Genomic DNA, 22617 nt, shown 5'->3' with positions numbered 1-22617 from the left:
AAAGTCAAGCAAATTCAAAACATTATTGACGTGTAGGGGTATGATAAAGGGAGGTTACTCTCATACACATGAATTTATAAAAAATAAGTTTTAAAATAAAAAAACAAGTATCTTATATGGATAATGAGAACAACTGTGAAGTGTTGTTTGTTTGAGGACTGTTCTCATTTTCAAAATGTAACTGTCAAAAAGACAATTAGGTAGAATGATCACTAGAAATGTAATAAAAGGAAGTATATTTTTGAAGATCTATGACAGGTAATATTAGTCCAAAAAGTGTTGTTTCTGATTTGTTAACAAGGTTTATGTAATAAACTTTGGATTAGGACAGTAACATACTGATTTCACAAAGAAATACATTTATGTTTGTTCAATAGCCAACTCTTAATGGTTTATATGTGTTTTTAGGACAACCAATTAGATTTGTCGTTACAACCAATTTGATAATTAGACTATTTTGTAACAGCACTTCTCATTGGTTGCTAGGTAGTGAGTGTGACAGCCGTTACTAACAATGATTGGCTTTTTGTTACTAACAGTGACATACTAAACTTTGTATTTATCCAGATTTGATCAAGTATTTTAGACAGACATCATTCAGACAAACCATTCCCTTCAACCACAAATCAGAATTCCTGTAACCATTTATCAAATCTAACATTCTTCTCGAAACTAAAAAGGTTACCTGTCCTGTTAATTTTTTCCTATTTCCAAATATTTGTTATCATTAAAGAAAATTGATTTATGACTTTAAAAAAAAGAAGAATTTTCAGGTTGAATTACTGACTACAGTATAGTTTTACAGATATTTTACTTTTGTTTTGCAAGAGATTGAAATAGCAACCCACATTTTGATAAGTTGAAATAGATCCAATTGTGCAGAATCCTCTATAAATAAAATGTTATTTTAATATAGCAATAATATTTCATGCATGATTACAGTTTTGTAGATAAACAGTATTGGTGTAGGACATGCCTTGAGGTGTAAATGTATCATGTTCGTAGTCCTATAACTACTAATATTAAACATTATAAAGAAAATGCATGAACTGTATAAGATGTAATTAGTTACTCTATGTTTAGGTAGGTTTTGGGAAATAAAGCTTGGATTTGGGAGGAGATTATTAAATTTTAACTTCTTCTAACTTTTTTTTTCTAACGAAAAATTGACATGCAGCTTTATATTAACAATAATATGTTTATCAAAATTTGGATATTTGAAAAATTGCTAGAGCTAGACATGTGACATACATCTTCATACAATCCTGTCATGTGACAGTCACCATGGTGTATCATTAATATTTTATCTTGTATATTAATTAAGGTATTACCTGTAATTTACAACAGATCTAATCATTCAGAAATACTTTAAACCAGAACATTTTCATTGCAGTTTGATTTTCGCCTTTTAACCCTTTCACCCCTATGTAACTTGAGTAGACTCTACCATGCATTGATCTGGATGTGTCAGTTATGGTCTACAGTGGTGAAAGGGTTAACCCTCCATTATGAGTGATAATTTATCCTTACAGAAACATAATGTACATAGTTATGAAATGTGAATTTAATTTAACTGGGCAAAAATGAATTTTAACTGTTAAAGGGCAACATGTTCCCGTTATACAGTATGATCACTTAACTTTGGATATATGATGTCATATAACTTTGGATATATGATGTCATATAACTTTGGATAAATCACATGACTGGATAAATCACATGACTGGATAAATCACATGACTGTGGATAGCTGATCATAATTTTGTTGGAAGGATTAGCATTGTAGCAGTGGTCAGCTACTCTGATAAGTCTGCCCCTATTAATTGACATCTTCCAGGAAGTTCCTATGTTATATACATAACAGACGCCATACACCCAGTAATTGACATCTTCCAGGAAGTTCCTATGTTATATACATAACAGACGCCATACACCCAGTAATTGACGTCTTCCAGGAAGTTCCTATGTTATATACATAACAGACGCCATACACCCAGTAATTGACGTCTTCCAGGAAGTTCCTATGTTATATACATAACAGACGCCATACACCCAGTAATTGACGTCTTCCAGGAAGTTCCTATGTTATATACATAACAGACGCCATACACCCAGTAATTGACGTCTTCCAGGAAGTTCCTATGTTATATACATAACAGACGCCATACACCCAGTAATTGACGTCTTCCAGGAAGTTCCTATGTTATATACATAACAGACGCCATACACCCAGTAATTGATGTCTCTCTGCAGTGTCTGGTTCAATGACACATTTTAACCGCAGCTCTTCCAGTAGTTAACATCCCCCTTTGTCTAATTCTGTGACAAACACAGGTCAACCACACCCATCCTGCTCCTTCTACAATAGACCTTTTACAATTTTTGTCCCGTTATGTGATATTTCAGTAAATTTCTTCCATAACTCAGGTATTGCACTTGTAGCATGTATGCTGGTAGTAATCTTATACTGTGAAATACTAATTTTCGTGGGTTTTTTAATTTCGTTGATTTCCTGGGTAATCTTCATCACCTAATTCATTGGTCCACAAAGTAATTACAAATTTGATTTAAAACATTTATTCATTTGAGTGGGTACTTGTAATGACTAATCCACAAATTCATGTACCACGCAATGGTGTTTTGTTGTGAAACCAGGAAATTTTGCCCCACGAAAATATCTGATTTCACAATATTGTTCTGTAAATGTTTCTAATGCAATAAAGAACATCATCTAGAAACTTCTATGGATATTATATATAATGCACAAAATTGCGTTAACTTGTTTATTTATTTTTAAATGTTTGATGTAACTCCATCCACTAAAAACACATTTTTCCGTGACCAACAAGCATTTCAGTATTATAGTATTTTGTTTCATAATTGATATTTAAACCTGAGACATTCAGTGTAGCGATGTGTGTTGCGATGTTTTTCAGTTCCGAGACTCCCTGAAGATGTTGATGGAGACCCTGAATGCCACGACACCTCATTACATCCGCTGTATCAAACCTAACGATAATAAAGAGGCCTTCACGTGAGTAAAATCATTAAGGTAGTAAGTCTTAACACACTTTGCTGAACTCCAATAAAGAAGAGTTCTATTTTTTACAACATTTTTCTGACACAAAGTTGCTTGTGTATTTGCAATAGCAAAAAGTAATACAATAAAACCTTGTTATAATGCAACCATTTGTTGAGGGAAATTATGGCGATATAAAGGGGTTTGGTGATAAAATGGATGTCGCTTTGTTGTTAAGACTTTAGCCCTGTATATTTGTATTACCCTGTATATTTGTATTACCCTGTATATTTGTATTACCCTGTTTATTCTGTCTTTCTACAGCATCGTTATAGTGTCTGCCACTGTATTCAAAAGTTATTTGTGAACTGATAAGCTGAAAAGCTTAAATTTTATCAAAAAAATGAATTTGTTTCTGTATTTAAATTTAAGCTAATGTGTTGTTTTGTTGTTTAGATTTAAGCCTGTGTTGTTTCGTTGTTTAGATTTAAGCCTATGTGTTGTTTTGTTGTTTAGATATAAGCCTGTGTTGTTTCATTGTTTAGATTTAAGTCTATGGTAGTGTTTCATTGTTTAGATATAAACCTACATGTTGTTTCATTGTTTAGGTTTGAGCCTATGTGTTGTTTCGTTGTTTAGATTTAAGCCTTTGTGTTGTTTCATTGTTTAGGTTTGAGCCTATGTGTTGTTTCGATGTTTCAATTTAAGCCTATGTGTTGTTTCATTGTTTAGATATAAGCCTATGTGTTGTTTCGTTGTTTAGGTTTGAGCCTAACAGAGCAGTGGAACAACTTCGGGCCTGTGGTGTGTTGGAGACGATACGCATCAGTGCTGCTGGTTACCCTTCAAGGTAGGTCAAGGTTGTAACCCCACTGACATGTCAAGGTCATGACCTCTTGGAAGGTCATCCAGTTTGACCTTCCAAGACCGTGATTATAAAGACTCAGTTTAAATGTTGTATGTTAATCTTGATATTAAAATTAGATAAAACAGTTAAGAAGTTAAAATTAGATAAAACAGTTAAGAAGTTCAATTGAACAAGAATTATCCACTTGATGTATCATGTAGAGTAATTGGTTTTCAAGTGAATTTAGCTATAAGTCTTTTAGTACAATTGTAGAACATCCGAAAAGAGATTTTTCCTATAAAAGGAGATAATTTTTATTGTTGTCTTTTCAATTGTTGCTTATGCATGGGTTATCTCATTTAAGTCTCTCTGTAATCATGAATGATTTTCATCAACCAATCAAGTCCATTGTTACATTGTCATTATGGTACCTGATTTCTGTCTTTCCCAGGTGGACTTATAACGAGTTCTTCCAGAGATACCGGGTCCTGGCCAGATCCAAGGATATCAATCGGTCCAACCCCAGACAGACGTGTGAAAACATCCTTACGAAAATCATACAGGTGAGGCTCAACAACAGAATGACGAGGTCAACTTTACAAGGCAAAGTCGTAGAATTATATCAAGGTCAAGGTGAAAATGGCAAGGTCAAGGCTATAACTGTAAGGTCACAGTTACTCATAGCCTCGTTCTTCAAGCAAAATTTAAGGCAATTTTATGATATTGATATATCCTCTTTTTGGGTTTAAAACATTTTTTGATACTAAATGCGTTAATAGAGCCTCTTACATACCTTTTCAGGGCCTCAGTATGTGCTTTAGACTCTGCACTTTGTCATAGCCATCTTCAGTATTTTATACTTTATTATACATAGTCAGGGCCTTATTAAGTATTTTATACCCCATCATATATAGTAAAGGGCCGCATTAATTATTTTATACTGTATTATACATAGTCAGGGCCTCATTAGTCTTTTATACACCATAATACAAAGTTCAGACCTCATTAAGTATTTTATACTCTATTACGCATAGCCAGGGCCTCGTGAAGTATTTCACACTCTATTACGCATAGGCAGGGCCTAAGAAAGTATTTCATACCCTATTAAACATTGTCAGGACCTCTATATGTATTTTATACATTGTTAGGGGTTTTCTCCAAAGATGCTTAAAAAGAACAAGAAGTTAGTGCAGGTATTCTGTACATCAGATATTACAGTTCAATCTCACTGATAACACAATTCACAATCGTCCTGAATCCTGACATTGTTATAATCCGTACTTTACCAGTGATAAACTCATGCTCAGTGATAAGACCACCCCCAGCAGTGTTTTTCTAGGGACTTTTTGGGTCCAGTAATGGGCTCCATTCCCAATTGAAATGATTTCATGTTTATCCCTAATTCCCAGAATTTGCAGTTTACTCCTGTAAATTCCTTCCCAACTGGTATATCTTCTTTCTGAAATGAGACAAACGACCCCATCCCAAATCACGCAAAAAAACACTGCCCACTTAAACTGTGTTTACCTGTGATAAGCCCATGGTTGTAAATAAGACCATCCATTTATTTGTTCCAAGTTTGTACTGCCAGTGAAGACAGTAGCTTTGTACTGGGGCCTTCTGTCAGTACCTCCTGGGAGTGTTACATACTGAGATAGGCTCTCGTGCCACACTTCATATGTGATACTTAGTACTGGGGCCTCCTGTCAGTACCTCCTGGGATGTCGGAGTGTTACATACTGAGATAGGCTCTCGTGCCACACTTTATATGTGATACTTAGTACTGGGGCCTTCTGTCAGTACCTCCTGGGATGTCGGAGTGTTACATACTGAGATAGGCTCTCGTGCCACACTTCATATGTGATACTTAGTACTGGGGCCTTCTGTCAGTACCTCCTGGGATGTCGGAGTGTTACATACTGAGATAGGCTCTCGTGCCACACTTCATATGTGATACTTAGTACTAGGGCCTTCTGTCAGTACCTCCTGGGATGTTGGAGTGTTACATACTGAAATAGGCTCTCGTGCCACACTTTATATGTGATACTTATTACTGGGGCCTCCTGTCAGTACCTCCTGGGAGTGTTACATACTGAGATAGACTCTCCTGCCACACTTCATATGTGATACTTAGTACTGGGGCCTCCTGTCAGTACCTCCTGGGATTGTTACATACTGAGATAGACTCTCCTGTCACACTTCATATGTGATACTTAGTACTGGGGCCTTCTGTCAGTACCTCCTGGGATGTTGGAGTGTTACATACTGAGATAGGCTCTCCTGTCACACTTCATATGTGATACTTAGTACTGGGGCCTTCTGTCAGTACCTCCTGGGATGTTGGAGTGTTACATACTGAGATAGGCTCTCCTGTCACACTTCATATGTGATACTTAGTACTGGGGCCTTCTGTCAGTACCTCCTGGGATGTTGGAGTGTTACATACTGAGATAGGCTCTCCTGTCACACTTCATATGTGATACTTAGTACTGGGGCCTTCTGTCAGTACCTCCTGGGATGTTGGAGTGTTACATACTGAGATAGGCTCTCCTGTCACACTTCATATGTGATACTTAGTACTGGGGCCTTCTGTCAGTACCTCCTGGGATGTTGGAGTGTTACATACTGAGATAGGCTCTCCTGTCACACTTCATATGTGATACTTAGTACTGGGGCCTTCTGTCAGTACCTCCTGGGATGTTGGAGTGTTACATACTGAGATAGGCTCTCCTGTCACACTTCATATGTGATACTTAGTACTGGGGCCTTCTGTCAGTACCTCCTGGGATGTTGGAGTGTTACATACTGAGATAGGCTCTCCTGTCACACTTCATATGTGATACTTAGTACTGGGGCCTTCTGTCAGTACCTCCTGGGATGTTGGAGTGTTACATACTGAGATAGGCTCTCCTGTCACACTTCATATGTGATACTTAGTACTGGGGCCTTCTGTCAGTACCTCCTGGGATGTTGGAGTGTTACATACTGAGATAGGCTCTCCTGTCACACTTCATATGTGATACTTAGTACTGGGGCCTTCTGTCAGTACCTCCTGGGATGTTGGAGTGTTACATACTGAGATAGACTCTCCTGTCACACTTCATATGTGATACTTAGTACTGGGGCCTTCTGTCAGTACCTCCTGGGATGTTGGAGTGTTACATACTGAGATAGGCTCTCCTGTCACACTTCATATGTGATACTTAGTACTGGGGCCTTCTGTCAGTACCTCCTGGGATGTTGGAGTGTTACATACTGAGATAGGCTCTCCTGTCACACTTCATATGTGATACTTAGTACTGGGGCCTTCTGTCAGTACCTCCTGGGATGTTGGAGTGTTACATACTGAGATAGACTCTCCTGTCACACTTCATATGTGATACTTAGTACTGGGGCCTTCTGTCAGTACCTCCTGGGATGTTGGAGTGTTACATACTGAGATAGGCTCTCCTGTCACACTTCATATGTGATACTTAGTACTGGGGCCTTCTGTCAGTACCTCCTGGGATGTTGGAGTGTTACATACTGAGATAGGCTCTCCTGTCACACTTCATATGTGATACTTAGTACTGGGGCCTTCTGTCAGTACCTCCTGGGATGTTGGAGTGTTACATACTGAGATAGGCTCTCCTGTCACACTTCATATGTGATACTTAGTACTGGGGCCTTCTGTCAGTACCTCCTGGGATGTTGGAGTGTTACATACTGAGATAGGCTCTCCTGTCACACTTCATATGTGATACTTAGTACTGGGGCCTTCTGTCAGTACCTCCTGGGATGTTGGAGTGTTACATACTGAGATAGGCTCTCCTGTCACACTTCATATGTGATACTTAGTACTGGGGCCTTCTGTCAGTACCTCCTGGGATGTTGGAGTGTTACATACTGAGATAGGCTCTCCTGTCACACTTCATATGTGATACTTAGTACTGGGGCCTCCTGTCAGTACCTCCTGGGATGTTGGAGTGTTACATACTGAGATAGGCTCTCCTGTCACACTTCATATGTGATACTTAGTACTGAGGCCTCCTGTCAGTACCTCCTGGGATGTTGGAGTGTTTCATACTGAGATAGACTCTCCTGCCACACTTCATATGTGATACCAAAGTTTGTGCGGAGCTGGAAGAGTGTTATTGGCTTGTGATACTTAGTACATGTGTGATGTGCCTGCCCTTTGCTGAACAGACTTTACCAAGGAAGATCAGTCCATTGATTACCAAGTCTATATTCCCCAATCAGGGCTAGCTGTAGACCCCCTTAGCTTATCACTGGTAAAATGGAACACATTTGAGGAATCAGTTTTCATCATGCGATGGAAAGCCACTAAGCAGACTTGGCACATTCATATTGAAATTATATTTATAGTGCGTAAATCCAAGTGCTTGAAAACTGTTGTATGAAAAAAAAAATGAGAAAAGTGAATACTTTACTATTAATTCATGGAAAAACAAGTTTGATCAGGTTTTACAGACAGAAATGTTAAGCCCAGTTTGTTCTGATTGATTGAAGGAATTTTGTGCCAAGGAATGTTCACATTTCAGTACAATTGTGAATTGAGAGCATGACATGTAATACTGCAGTATTCAGTTGAATTAAGTTGTTATACACTTGTATCTAACCAATGTTTTAGGAATCAGACCCTTCTGCTTCCTATGTTGTTACTAATCTGCATAAATAATCATGTTCACCAGTTTAAGTTTGTGTTGGAAATAACATTTAACCTTCTTTTCAGCGAAATTCATTTCACGAAATTGTTTCATTTAAAATTCCTGTGTTATTTACATTTGAATCCAGTGTTATTGGGATGGTGTCACTTTTTAAGGATATAAGCTTCCTTGCATGTTAGTGTTTTTGTGTTAGAGTTATCTCCCTTACAGAGGGTCTCTAAAGAATAGTTACCCATTACATGTGTGTTTTTGTTCTTTTCAAATGAATCAACGAAATGTCCATATATACTGATAATAATTTACATCTAAGAGACTAAAATTTTAACTTGAGTTTTATCATTGAACATTAGCAGATAAATAGATATATTGTGTTCTCTGTATAAAACAGATGACCCCCTGGAACTAGGGCTGTCACAATATATTGGAAAACCGGTATATCGCAATATACAAGCATATATCGTATCATATCACATAATGAAATGTTGTTGTTTTGCAATAACTTTCAAAAGCTTTGTTTTATACATTATGGTAGGTGATTTTTAACTTTGCAAAATGCTACCAGGTACAAATTCTAACCGACAATTACCAATAACCATACACAGGCTATACTGGTGGGGGGAATCAGTTCAAATTTCATAAGTGATGTTTTGTGTAACAAAAATCTTAAATGGTAGTGATCCATGTGATATATGATTTGGTCTTATAACATGCTGACAACAATTCTGTTTTATTGTGATAAGTATCCCAATACAAGACCTCTGTATTGTAATATATCATGATATACTCCAGGCATATTGTGACTACTCTACCAGGAATCAAATTCATAAAAAATATTTCTGAATAAATGATTGAGTCTGAAATGGAAATAATTAGTGATATCTGCTACAAAAATCCAATTAATGTTATTACTGTTTTGCACAGGATCGAGATAAATACAGGTTTGGTAAAACGAAAATCTTCTTCCGGGCCGGCCAAGTGGCGTATCTTGAGAAGCTACGATCAGAGAAGCTCCGAGCCTGTGGTATCATGATCCAGAAACACGTTAAGGGCTGGTTAGCACGACGACGGTACAAGAAGATCATGCGGTCTATAAAACTGATACAGAAACACGGCCGAGGAGTGCTGGCGAGAAGGTAACGTAGACCCAACTAGATTACCTCCCCGAGAACATTATTTGTTAATTCTTTTATTACTAAGAATATTATTGTCCTTAAATGGCAGAAGTGGTTTGGTGGTCCTCGGGCAATTCTTATCTGAGGGAGACAACTATTACAAATATTTTTTTTTATGGTTCTGACAATTAAAACTGGTTGTGTTTTACAGACATGCTAAGTTTCTACGGGAGACAAGGGCTGCCACTAAGATCCAGAAAACATTTAAGGGTTTCAAGGCTCGCAAAACCTTTATGTTCAAGAAACGTGCTGTAGTAAAGCTACAGGTAAGTTATAAAGTTACAAGCTCCTTAAAAATGTCAAACTGAAAAACAAAACTCAGTCAACTGTAATTTTCTGTGTTGAGATTTCAGGCAGTAAATATAAACGTGCAAGGTATTTCAGGCAGTGAATATGAAATAAGGTGGATAAGTCCACTAGTTGTGTCTGCAGTACTTAAATAACAAACATAGACATGTAATTACCCTGGTTACCAGTACATAAACCTTGATATAAGTATTGGCATCATTTGATATTTAGATATGTCTGGTTCATCATTTGTGAGATAACAAAATTTGTTATGTATTTTTTCCTCCAATTTATGGTTGATTAAATAAAATAAAGGCGAATCTGAATGCATGTTCTGTGAAACATCACTTGGCCGTGAATTTACTTATATTGTTGTATTGGAACAATAATGATATGAAAAGTGTACAATTTCATGGAAGCAATTGCGGACATACGTGTATATCATTAACATTTGTATCAATTGAATTGGGGTTGTTAATCTTTGTAACTATAAGCTCTGTTGCCATGGTAACTCCTCATTTTTCATTACCAGGCATGTATCCGAGGGTTGTTTGGAAGACGGCAGTACCAGAAACAGATGCACGAGTACCGAGCCATCGTCATCCAGAAATACATTCGCGGCTGGTTACAGCGGCGAAGATACCATAAGATCATCCATGGCTTCGTCTTGATTCAGTCCCATTACCGGCGACGCAAGGCAAGAGCCCAGCTTAAAGTTCTCAAGGTAGGAGTCAAGGTCACAGATCAGATTCCCAAGGTCAAAGTTTAGGATATCAAAGTCAATGTTTAGCGTCTGAAGGTCATCGTTTAGGGTATCAAGGTTACTTTTTAGGTTGCCAAAGTCACCGTTTAGGATCTCAATTTATTTGATTTCTAAAAATGACACATTTAAAAAAAATCATGTTTCACATGTTTCCATTGCCGAGGTGATGTTTTGCTAGTGTATACAAATAGGTTGGTGTTTCTATAAAAATTAAAAAAAAATGAGAATATTCTTGATAATTATGCCTGTGTTTCATTTGCCATTCAGCACCATTGATGAATTATCTATTATAAAAAGAAAAAAACGATAAAGTTCTCATATGTACTTCTTAAAGGTGTGATATTTATCTGTAAAAAGAATGGAAAGAATCAAAGATTGTACCGTATCTGTGTTCTGTTTCAGATCGAGGCAAAGTCTGTGGACCATCTCAAGGGAGTCAACATAGGTCTGGAAAACAAGATCATAGAACTACAACAGAAACTGGACAACAGGGTAAAAACGTCCACTCTGTAAACCATTATTTTTTGACCGGCTTAATTTTTGTCTGCTGAACTTTTGCTATAATTTTAATGGGAGGGTGGGATTTCTTTTTTTTTCATCACACTGGTGTTTATTTTTCTCCCACACTTTCTTATCATGAAAAAATCCCCTCAAAGCTGTAATGATGAATCATACACACTACACTGTCGTCAGTGGTATCTGTGATGTGGGAGCTTGTGTCAGATTTGTTTATCAAACATCAACACTTATATATCTTTATCCAAGAAACTGGAATATCCCTGTGAGGGGCGGGAGGCTATCTTTATCCTAGAAACTGGAATATCCCTGTGAGGGGTGGGAGGCTATCTTTTTCCTAGAAGAAACTGGAATATCCCTGTGAGGTGTGGGAGGCTATCTTTTTCCTAGCAGAAACTGGAATATCCCTGTGAAGGGTGGGAGGCTATCTTTATCCAAGAAACTGGAATATCCCTGTGAGGGGTGGGAGGCTATCTTTTTCCTAGAAACTGGATATACCTGTGAGGTGTGGGAGGCTATCTTTTTCCTAGCAGAAACTGGATATCCCTGTGAGGGGTGGGAGCAGTGCTATCTTTTTCCTAGAAACTGGAATATCCCTGTGAGGGGTGGGAGGCTATCTTTTTCCTAGAAACTGGATATACCTGTGAGGTGTGGGAGGCTATCTTTTTCCTAGAAACTGGAATATCCCTGTGAGGGTTGGGAGGCTATCTTTTTCCTAGAAGAAACTGGAATATCCCTGTGAGAGATGGGAGGCTATATTTTTCCTAGAAACTGGAATATCCCTGTGAGGGGGGGGAGGCTATCTTTTTCCTAGAAACTGGAATATCCCTGTGAGAGATGGGAGGCTATATGTTTCCTAGAAACTGGAATATCCCTGTGGGGGGTGGGAGGCTATCTTTTTCCTAGAAACTGGAATATCCCTGTGAATGTCGGGAGGCTATCTTTTTCCTAGCAGAAACTGGAATATCCCTGTGAATGTTGGGAGGCTATGTTTTTCCTAGCAGAAACTGGAATATCCCTGTTAGGGGTGGGAGGCTATGTTTTTCCTAGCAGAAAATGGAATATCCCTGTGAGGGGTTGGAGGCTATCTTTATCCAAGAAACTGGAATATCCCTGTGAGGGGTGGGAGGCTATCTTTTTCCTAGCAGAAACTGGAATATACCTGTTAGGGGTGGGAGGCTATGTTTTTCCTAGCAGAAACTGGAATATCCCTGTGAGGGGTTGGAGGCTATCTTTCTCCCAGAAACTGGAATATCCCTGTGAGGGGTGGGAGGCTATCTTTTTCCTAGCAGAAACTGGAATATCCCTGTGAGGGGTGGGAGGCTATGTTTTTCCTAGCAGAAACTGGAATATCCCTGTGAGGGGTGGGAGGCTATCTTTTTCCTAGCAGAAACTGGAATATCCCTGTGAGGGGTGGGAGGCTATCTTTTTCCTAGCAGAAACTGGAATATCCCTGTGAGGGGTGGGAGGCTATCTTTTTCCTAGCAGAAACTGGAATATCCCTGTGAGGGGTGGGAGGCTATCTTTTTCCTAGCAGAAACTGGAATATCCCTGTGAGGGGTGGGAGGCTATGTTTTTCCTAGCAGAAACTGGAATATCCCTGTGAGGGGTGGGAGGCTATGTTTTTCCTAGCAGAAACTGGAATATCCCTGTGAATGTTGGGAGGCTATCTTTATCCAAGAAAATAAAATATCCCTGTAAGGGGTTGGAGGCTATCTTTTTCCTAGAAGAAACTGGAATATCCCTGTAAGGGATGGGATGCTATATTTTTCCTAGAAACTGGAATATCCCTGTGAGGGGTGGGTGGCTATCTTTTTCCTAGAAACTGGAATATCCCTGTGAGGGGTGGGAGGCTATCTTTTTCCTAGAAGAAACTGGAATATCCCTGTAAGGGATGGGATGCTATATTTTTCCTAGAAACTGAAATATCCCTGTGAGGGGTGGGTGGCTATGTTTTTCCTAGAAACTGGAATTTCCCTGTGAATGTTGGGAGGCTATTTTTTTTCCTAGCAGAAACTGGAATATCCCTGTGAGGTGCGGGAGGCTATCTTTTTCCTAGAAACTGGATTATCCCTGTGAGGGGTGGGAGGCTATGTTTTTCCTAGCAGAAACTGGAATATTCCTGTGAGGTGTGGGAGGCTATGTTTTTCCTAGAAACTGGAATATCCCTGTGAGGGGCGGGAGGCTATCTTTTTCCTAGAAGAAACTGGATATACCTGTGAGGTGTGGGAGGCTATATTTTTCCTAGAAACTGGAATTTCCCTGTGAATGTTGGGAGGCTATCTTTTTCCTAGCAGAAACTGGATATACCTGTGAGGTGTGGGAGGCTATATTTTTCCTAGAAACTGGAATATCCCTGTGAGGGATGGGAGGCTATATTTTTCCTAGAAACTGGAATTTCCCTGTGAATGTTGGGAGGCTATCTTTTTCCTAGCAGAAACTGGAATATCCCTGTGAGGGGTGGGAGGCTATATTTTTCCTAGAAACTGGAATTTCCCTGTGAATGTTGGGAGGCTATTTTTTTCCTAGCAGAAACTGGAATATCCCTGTGAGGTGTGGGAGGCTATCTTTTTCCTAGCAGAAACTGGATATACCTGTGAGGGGTGGGAGGCTATGTTTTTCCTAGCAGAAACTGGAATATTCCTGTGAGGTGTGGGAGGCTATGTTTTTCCTAGAAACTGGAATATCCCTGTGAGGGGCGGGAGGCTATCTTTTTCCTAGAAGAAACTGGATATACCTGTGAGGTGTGGGAGGCTATCTTTTTCCTAGCAGAAACTGGAATATCCCTGTGAGGTGTGGGAGGCTATCTTTTTCCTAGCAGAAACTGGATATACCTGTGAGGGGTGGGAGGCTATGTTTTTCCTAGCAGAAACTGGAATATTCCTGTGAGGTGTGGGAGGCTATGTTTTTCCTAGAAACTGGAATATCCCTGTGAGGGGCGGGAGGCTATCTTTTTCCTAGAAGAAACTGGATATACCTGTGAGGTGTGGGAGGCTATCTTTTTCCTAGCAGAAACTGGAATATCCCTGTGAGGTGTGGGAGGCTATCTTTTTCCTAGCAGAAACTGGATATACCTGTGAGGGGTGGGAGGCTATGTTTTTCCTAGCAGAAACTGGAATATTCCTGTGAGGTGTGGGAGGCTATGTTTTTCCTAGAAACTGGAATATCCCTGTGAGGGGCGGGAGGCTATCTTTTTCCTAGAAGAAACTGGATATACCTGTGAGGTGTGGGAGGCTATCTTTTTCCTAGCAGAAACTGGAATATCCCTGTGAGGTGTGGGAGGCTATCTTTTTCCTAGCAGAAACTGGATATACCTGTGAGGTGTGGGAGGCTATATTTTTCCTAGAAACTGGAATATCCCTGTGAGGGATGGGAGGCTATATTTTTCCTAGAAACTGGAATTTCCCTGTGAATGTTGGGAGGCTATCTTTTTCCTAGCAGAAACTGGAATATCCCTGTGAGGGGTGGGAGGCTATATTTTTCCTAGAAACTGGAATTTCCCTGTGAATGTTGGGAGGCTATTTTTTTCCTAGCAGAAACTGGAATATCCCTGTGAGGTGTGGGAGGCTATCTTTTTCCTAGCAGAAACTGGATATACCTGTGAGGGGTGGGAGGCTATGTTTTTCCTAGCAGAAACTGGAATATTCCTGTGAGGTGTGGGAGGCTATGTTTTTCCTAGAAACTGGAATATCCCTGTGAGGGGCGGGAGGCTATCTTTTTCCTAGAAGAAACTGGATATACCTGTGAGGTGTGGGAGGCTATCTTTTTCCTAGCAGAAACTGGAATATCCCTGTGAGGTGTGGGAGGCTATCTTTTTCCTAGCAGAAACTGGATATACCTGTGAGGTGTGGGAGGCTATGTTTTTCCTAGCAGAAACTGGAATATTCCTGTGAGGTGTGGGAGGCTATGTTTTTCCTAGAAACTGGAATATCCCTGTGAGGGGCGGGAGGCTATCTTTTTCCTAGAAGAAACTGGATATACCTGTGAGGTGTGGGAGGCTATCTTTTTCCTAGCAGAAACTGGAATATCCCTGTGAGGTGTGGGAGGCTATCTTTTTCCTAGCAGAAACTGGATATACCTGTGAGGTGTGGGAGGCTATGTTTTTCCTAGCAGAAACTGGAATATTCCTGTGAGGTGTGGGAGGCTATGTTTTTCCTAGAAACTGGAATATCCCTGTGAGGGGCGGGAGGCTATCTTTTTCCTAGAAGAAACTGGATATACCTGTGAGGTGTGGGAGGCTATCTTTTTCCTAGCAGAAACTGGAATATCCCTGTGAGGTGTGGGAGGCTATCTTTTTCCTAGCAGAAACTGGATATACCTGTGAGGTGTGGGAGGCTATATTTTTCCTAGAAACTGGAATATCCCTGTGAGGGATGGGAGGCTATATTTTTCCTAGAAACTGGAATTTCCCTGTGAATGTTGGGAGGCTATCTTTTTCCTAGCAGAAACTGGAATATCCCTGTGAGGGGTGGGAGGCTATGTTTTTCCTAGCAGAAACTGGAATATCCCTGTGAATGTTGGGAGGCTATCTTTTTCCTAGCAGATACTGGAATATCCCTGTGAGGGGTGGGAGGCTATGTTTTTCCTAGCAGAAACTGGAATATCCCTGTGAGGGGTGGGAGGCTATGTTTTTCCTAGCAGAAACTGGAATATCCCTGTGAATGTTGGGAGGCTATCTTTTTCCTAGCAGAAACTGGAATATCCCTGTGAGGGGTGGGAGGCTATATTTTTCCTAGAAACTGGAATTTCCCTGTTAATGTTGGGAAGCTATCTTTTTCCTAGCAGAAACTGGATATACCTGTGAGGTGTGGGAGGCTATCTTTTTCCTAGAAACTGGAATATCCCTGTGAAGGGTGGGAGGCTATGTTTTTCCTAGAAACTGAAATATTCCTGTGAGGTGTGGGAGGCTAACAAGTCTCAACTGTAATAGTACAACTTCTTACAATTGCAAGGAAACTATTAAGTGAGATATTTACAATCTACAAAGACAGGTTCCTGATGGTTACTGGTAGATAAGATTATTGGTAGTTGTTGATTAAAGTCTTCATTGTCTTTTCACAGAAAAAGGAAGTCCAGCAAGGGAAGGTCAAGGACGCCGAGATCGTTAACATGAAAACTGAGATGGAGAAACTCCGTCAGAACAGTAACATGGCTGAGAAATCAACCAACCGTATCACCGAGTTACTGAAGCTGATAGAGGAACTCCAGGAGGAGTTAGCCAAGGAGAAGGGCGAGAAACAGGACCTGTTGGCGGAGAAAGACCTCACGCACAAGAAACACGCCGAGGTGGGGGACATATATTATAGGGACAAGAGCTGATTTATATATAGAAAATAGGGGTTTGTTTGTTGTGTTATATAAGTAGGCAATAGTATAAAGTTTTGGGGAGGAAATATATTTAGGTGATATTTGCTTGTTGGGGTTTATTCATATTTGAAAACAGCTAAGGTTATATTAAGATACATGATGGTGGGCATAGGCAAAGGGAGATCATCAATAAATCATTATATACCAGGTAGTTATGAAATATTGTAAGGAGAACAACACTATTTCAAGCATAAATATTTTCTCATTGCTGACTCTTNTCTATAATATGCGGGAAATATGCGACCCGCGCCCGGAGCGCACTTCAAACTGATATTTTAGAAACAAATCGTCACTTTCACACACATGTCGCACATGGATCGAAAGATCTATTCTTTATGCACTAGGTGGTATCAATAACATGTTTCAAAGATCATTACGAAAAGTATTTTCCAACGTTTTCTATACCAACCCATGTTTTTTATGGAAATTAGGCCATGAGAAATGTCACATGACTTGACGAGATATCGCGTTACCGAAGGTATTTCCCAACGTTATGACGTAGGCCGGCGAGATTTTAGTCACGTGGCATTGGAAGGCGGGGCTATCAAAAAAATAGAGTAAAACAGAGTAAGTTTGAAAAAATATGTTTTTAGTGATTGTATTAGTTGTTTGAGGCATATTATGTATGTTCATCTTGTGCATAAAGAATAGATCATTCGATCCATGTGCGATATGTGTGTGAAAGTGACGATTTGTTTCTAAAATATCAGTTTGAAGTGGGCTCCGGGCGCGGGTCGCATATTGCCCGCATATTATAGCGGGCCAGAGTTCTGACGTTAATCGAAGACAGACCGATATGAAAAAAGTCGATAAAACGTCAGAATAATTTGGACTATGCTGACACGTAGTTAACATCTTGAGTCCAACAAATCTCAATTTTAAGAAGGGCCTGAGAAAATTGTTTGAACAACAAATCCTGACAGAGTGTAACAATGTTTAAATCTTTTGGTTCCAGTCGACAAAGATGTTGATGGATGAGAATATGTCCGTTAAGGAACAGTTAGACAAGGCAAACGAACAGATTCGTAACCAGGAGAAACAGTCGGCAGGTCAGTACTTCACAACGTCCTTTTAGATCAGACTTTTGTGTTTGTTTCTCTGTGGCCAAGTGGTTAAGGCGTCTGATATTCTGTGACACACTAGGCCTCCAGCACTGGGTCACAGGTTCGAGACCTACCTTGGGTAGTCCCCAGGTTTCTATTTCAATAAATTTTATTGTCAAAAGATAAATGGATTGGGCAGCAGGCATAGCCTATTTAAGCCCTCTCCAAACATAGTAACAGACAGTGGTACAAGCATAGACATAGACATAGAACACATACAAACACATACAAACAAGTTGGTAGTATCAAATTTATAATAAAATTAGGGGAAACAACTACTAATACCCATTTTTATTATAATTGAATTTGGTTTAAATTCTAACCTTTGATTTTGGTACCGAAAAGATATATAAAATTTATACATGTTATCAAGAGAAAAGAATGTGTGTATGGAGCTACATTTGATGGGATTAAATCACTGCATCCAACAGATACAGGCCAAAAGGTCCATTGTATCACACAAGGCCATTCACTGATGAGTTTGGAAGTTCAATCCCACCAATCAGTTTAATTTATGCCTATTAAACACAGGTTAGATATATAATTAACATGTTGTAAAGCTTTATATTCTTATTTATGTAGTTGTTTCATTTATAATGATTAATGTACGTTTATATGTAATACCGATTCTGATAAACCTGGATCCTTCAATATGTTTATATGTAATACCAATTCTGATAAACCTGGATATCTTCAGTACGTTTATATGTAATACCGATTCTGATAAACCTGGATACCTTCAATACGTTTATATGTAATACCGATTCTGATAAACCTGGATATCTTCAATACGTTTATATGTAATACCAATTCTGATAAACCTGGATATCTTCAGTACGTTTATATGTATTACCGATTCTGATAAACCTGGATATCTTCAATACATTTATATGTAATACCGATTCTGATAAACCTGGATATCTTCAATACATTTATATGTAATACCGATTCTGATAAACCTGGATACCTTCAATACGTTTATATGTAATGCCGATTCTGATAAACCTGGATATCTTCAATACGTTTATGTGTAATACAATACGTTTTTATGTAATACCGATTCTGTTAAACCTGGATATCCTCAATATGTTTATATGTAAAACCAATTCTGATAAACCTGGATATCTTCAATACGTTTATGTGTAATACAATACGTTTATATGTAATCCCGATTCTGATAAACCTGGATATCTTCAATACGTCTATATGTAATACCGATTCTGATAAACCTGGATATCCTCAATATGTTTATATGTAAAACCAATTCTGATAAACCTGGATATCTTCAATACGTTTATGTGTAATACAATACGTTTATATGTAATACCGATTCTGATAAACCTGGATATCCTCAATATGTTTATATGTAATACCGATTCTGATAAACCTGGATATTTTCAATACGTTTATGTGTAATACAATACGTTTATATGTAATACCGATTCTGATAAACCTGGATATCTTCAGTACGTTTATATGTATTACCGATTCTGATAAACCTGGATATCCTCAATACGTTTATATGTAATACCGATTCTGATAAACCTGGATATCTTCAGTACGTTTATATGTATTACCGATTCTGATAAACCTGGATATCTTCAGTACGTCTATATGTAATACCGATTCTGATAAACCTGGTTATCTTCAGTACGTTTATATGTATTACCCATTCTGTTAAACCTGGATATCCTCAATACGTTTATATGTAATACAGATTCTGTTAAACCTGGATATCTTCAATAAGTTTATATGTCATACACATCTGATAAACCTGGATATCTTCAGTACGTTTATATGTAATACCAGTTCTGATAAACCTGGATATCTTCAATACGTTCATTCTACGTAGACATACATGCTGAAATCTACATATATTTATCTGTGAATAAGGGACAATCTAAGCCCATGATTTAGATAAAAAGATATTGATTTTTACAAAACATACATCGATAAACAGTATTAGATTCAAAGTTCAATACACAATATATACCATAGATAATAACTAGATATAAATAGATACATAGATAGATACAAATCATTTTGTACAAATATGGACATAAACAAATTATATTGTAAACAAAAATGCATGAGTGTGTACCTGCACTCTGCTTGTGAGTTACACATATCACGCATTGGTATACACTGTCACACTTACATGTAATGATCAACAAATCACCAGGAGTATCTACTTTAAGAGTACTTTTGCATAGATGAGAGTGTACTCTACTGGGAATTAATTAATTAACTTGGATACTTTGCTAACAAAATTGACAATCAGATGTTGAAGTTATCAGTGTATATAACACAGTGGGCGTGAGGATATTGATATTGATAAAATGAGTGTTTTACCTGTGATGTACACATACTTGTGACAAAGTAAACAGAGAATAGAATAATATCACTTGACACAGTCAACACTTGAGTTAATCTGATTAAACAGACATGTATATATACTATTGAACATCATGCAGCGGTATAACACGTAGAAAGGTAAGTTTTTAGTATATAAATTAACATAATTCTTTTGGTAACAAGGAATGACACAAGTACTTAAACACTACATGGTAGGAATTGTTAATTATGTTCTGTCACAGTATAATGGACCTGGCACAACCCACACTGAACCACGACTCAGCTTGTTTATCAGCTAGTGTCGGTACACCTCTTTTAGGAGGGGGGTCGGTGTAGTCAGAGAATTTGTCAAGTCTCGTCAAATATTTCTTCTCGCCGTTGTTATCTAGGATTATTATTCGTCCATCAGTGGTCCAGGTACTGGAAATCAGCTTAAGTCGACTTGAGAAGGCATGCCTTGGTGAAAACGGCACTGCCATTTTTCGCCAGAGCCTCGTTGAGGAAGAGCTTGGAAGGGGAGGGGTGTTTTGGTGGAGTTTGGTCGCTATTATTTTCATTTGTTGTTCCTGAATTTTTCACAAGAATGAACCTGGCATCATAAACCTGCGCTCTAGTTCTATATGATAGGAACCGCACAATTATATCCCTGGGGTAACGTGTAGATTTCGGCCCAACACGATGCGACCGGCTAATATCAGCACGAGTGACCATGACCCCTTGTTGGTTATTACATGTGTCAATGATGATTTGGTCAGTATTTCATCTTGACTTTCAGCGATACCCCTGAATTTTAGACAATTACGTCGGGAATACTGCTCCATATTGTCTAACAGTGTCTCTAACGTGTTGATTTGCTGGTGTAGGGCTGTGATTCCTCAAGTCAAAAGATAAACTTTGTCATCACTCTACCGACTTCATTCCTCAACGGAATATAATGAAACTTCATAGAAGAGTTTGTTATGGCAACTCCTTGAACAAGTTTGCATTATGGGTTACTGCATTAAAGGTCGAGGTCACTGTTACTATTTTTATAAAAACTGTCATCACTCTATCAACTTCATTCCTCAATGGAATATAATGAAACTTCATACGAGTGTTTGGTATGGCAATGCCTTGAACAACTTCTTGTTTCGGGTTTCTTCGTTGAAGGTAAAGGTCACTGTTACTAAGGTCACTGTTACTAAGGTCACTGTTACTATTTTTAGAAAAAAACCTTTGTCATCGCTCTAGCGACTTCATTTCCTCTTACATATGTCACAAAATGGGAATGGAAGATTTGTGTCACTTGTGATGCTTTGTTTGTTTTAGACATAACTTTTAAGTCTACTTCCCTGATACTAGAGGTCCCAAAGTAAGCAAAATTCATATGCAAATTGAGGCTTACTACATCATTATATGGCATTTAAGTCACTGTGACCAATATTTTGATCAAAGTCGGAGCTGCAGAATGTGTAATATTTTACAAGTATTTTCTAGTTTAGGATGGCTATGTTACTTTTAAATACGTATCATTTTCAAAGGAGTTCCAACTGAAAACCTGTAGAAATCTATGATGGAATACGTTACTCAAGTAATTCTGAATCAAAATACAAGGGAGATAACTCTAAAATGTGTCGGACATATAATGGGTAGAGTAGATTGTATGTCTTTTAATTTATCTGATTGTATTAGTAACATTTTTTGTCACATCTTGTAGACACTAGTAAGGAAAAACTGGACACCGCAAATAAGATCATGATGGCGGAGTTTGAGTCGGAGCGTGCTCACCACCAACGTCTCGTCAAGGACTATGCACGGCTCCAACAGCGCCTAGAAAACCTCCAGGGTGAAATGCAGGTCCTGACAAGTCCACAGGGACACAAACGCACACCCTCTGAAATCTCCGCCATCAGTCTCGAGTCATATGCCAGCTCGATCTCGCCAGAGGATAAGGATGATTTTGAGAAGGAGTCTGTACGTAGCTAACAATATTTTGAAGTATTTTGAAAAAAATAGAAATGGTTTTTCAAGATGTTAGATTATAATTATATTCATTATCAGAACTGTAAAATATTGTATATTTTAATGATATCAAAAGGGAAAATAGTAAAATAATAACATGTTTGGGATGAAATTACTTGTCATGGAAAATTTTGATATATTTGCATATTTTTTTTCAAATACGTTAGATTATCTTTCCATTGGTAAGATAGTAAGTTAGATGAGAAACAGTTTTTGCTGACAATTTGCAGGATCAGGGTTATGACACCACAGAAAAGAAGAAAAAGAAGGGTCCCGCTCCAGCCCCACCCTTTATCAGCGTCGACACCGTCGCCAACGGAACTCATGTGGAGAAGGTATGTATGATAAAGCTATGTAGAGGTCCTAGTCTGTTGATACTGATATCACAATAAATTCTGTAATAATGGTACATCAACATGGGTTATGAACAACATGTGGACTTCATGATCAGTCATCAGTATTGTCTATCAAATCCTTTATGTTGCTCACAAATAATGTGTATTTGTACATGTATTAATA

General features: G+C 38.5%; 1 protein-coding gene across 9 annotated transcripts in view; it reads left to right on the top strand.

Moving 5' to 3' along the window:
* The window catches only part of LOC110445410 (unconventional myosin-Va-like), a 133140-nt gene that overhangs the window by 50554 nt on the left and 59969 nt on the right, over nt 1-22617 (top strand). For all 9 annotated transcript variants that reach the window (XR_002462353.1, XM_021490020.1, XM_021490015.1 and 6 more), the window contains 11 exons: nt 2937-3034; nt 3783-3869; nt 4318-4429; nt 9455-9666; nt 9857-9971; nt 10526-10717; nt 11159-11248; nt 16334-16558; nt 17595-17688; nt 21794-22050; nt 22329-22433. Coding sequence is in view for 8 of the 9 variants with exons in the window: in XM_021490020.1 (XP_021345695.1) it covers nt 2937-3034; nt 3783-3869; nt 4318-4429; nt 9455-9666; nt 9857-9971; nt 10526-10717; nt 11159-11248; nt 16334-16558; nt 17595-17688; nt 21794-22050; nt 22329-22433 (1587 nt within the window). In the remaining variant the exon portion in view is untranslated. The remainder of the gene's footprint in view (nt 1-2936; nt 3035-3782; nt 3870-4317; nt 4430-9454; nt 9667-9856; nt 9972-10525; nt 10718-11158; nt 11249-16333; nt 16559-17594; nt 17689-21793; nt 22051-22328; nt 22434-22617) is intronic.

This window comes from Mizuhopecten yessoensis, unplaced genomic scaffold (assembly GCF_002113885.1).
Source record: "Mizuhopecten yessoensis strain PY_sf001 unplaced genomic scaffold, ASM211388v2 scaffold2275, whole genome shotgun sequence".
Classification (NCBI taxonomy): Eukaryota; Metazoa; Mollusca; class Bivalvia; order Pectinida; family Pectinidae; genus Mizuhopecten; species Mizuhopecten yessoensis.
The sequence above is the reverse complement of the archived record's forward strand: the minus strand, read 5'-3'. Positions and strand labels throughout refer to the sequence as shown.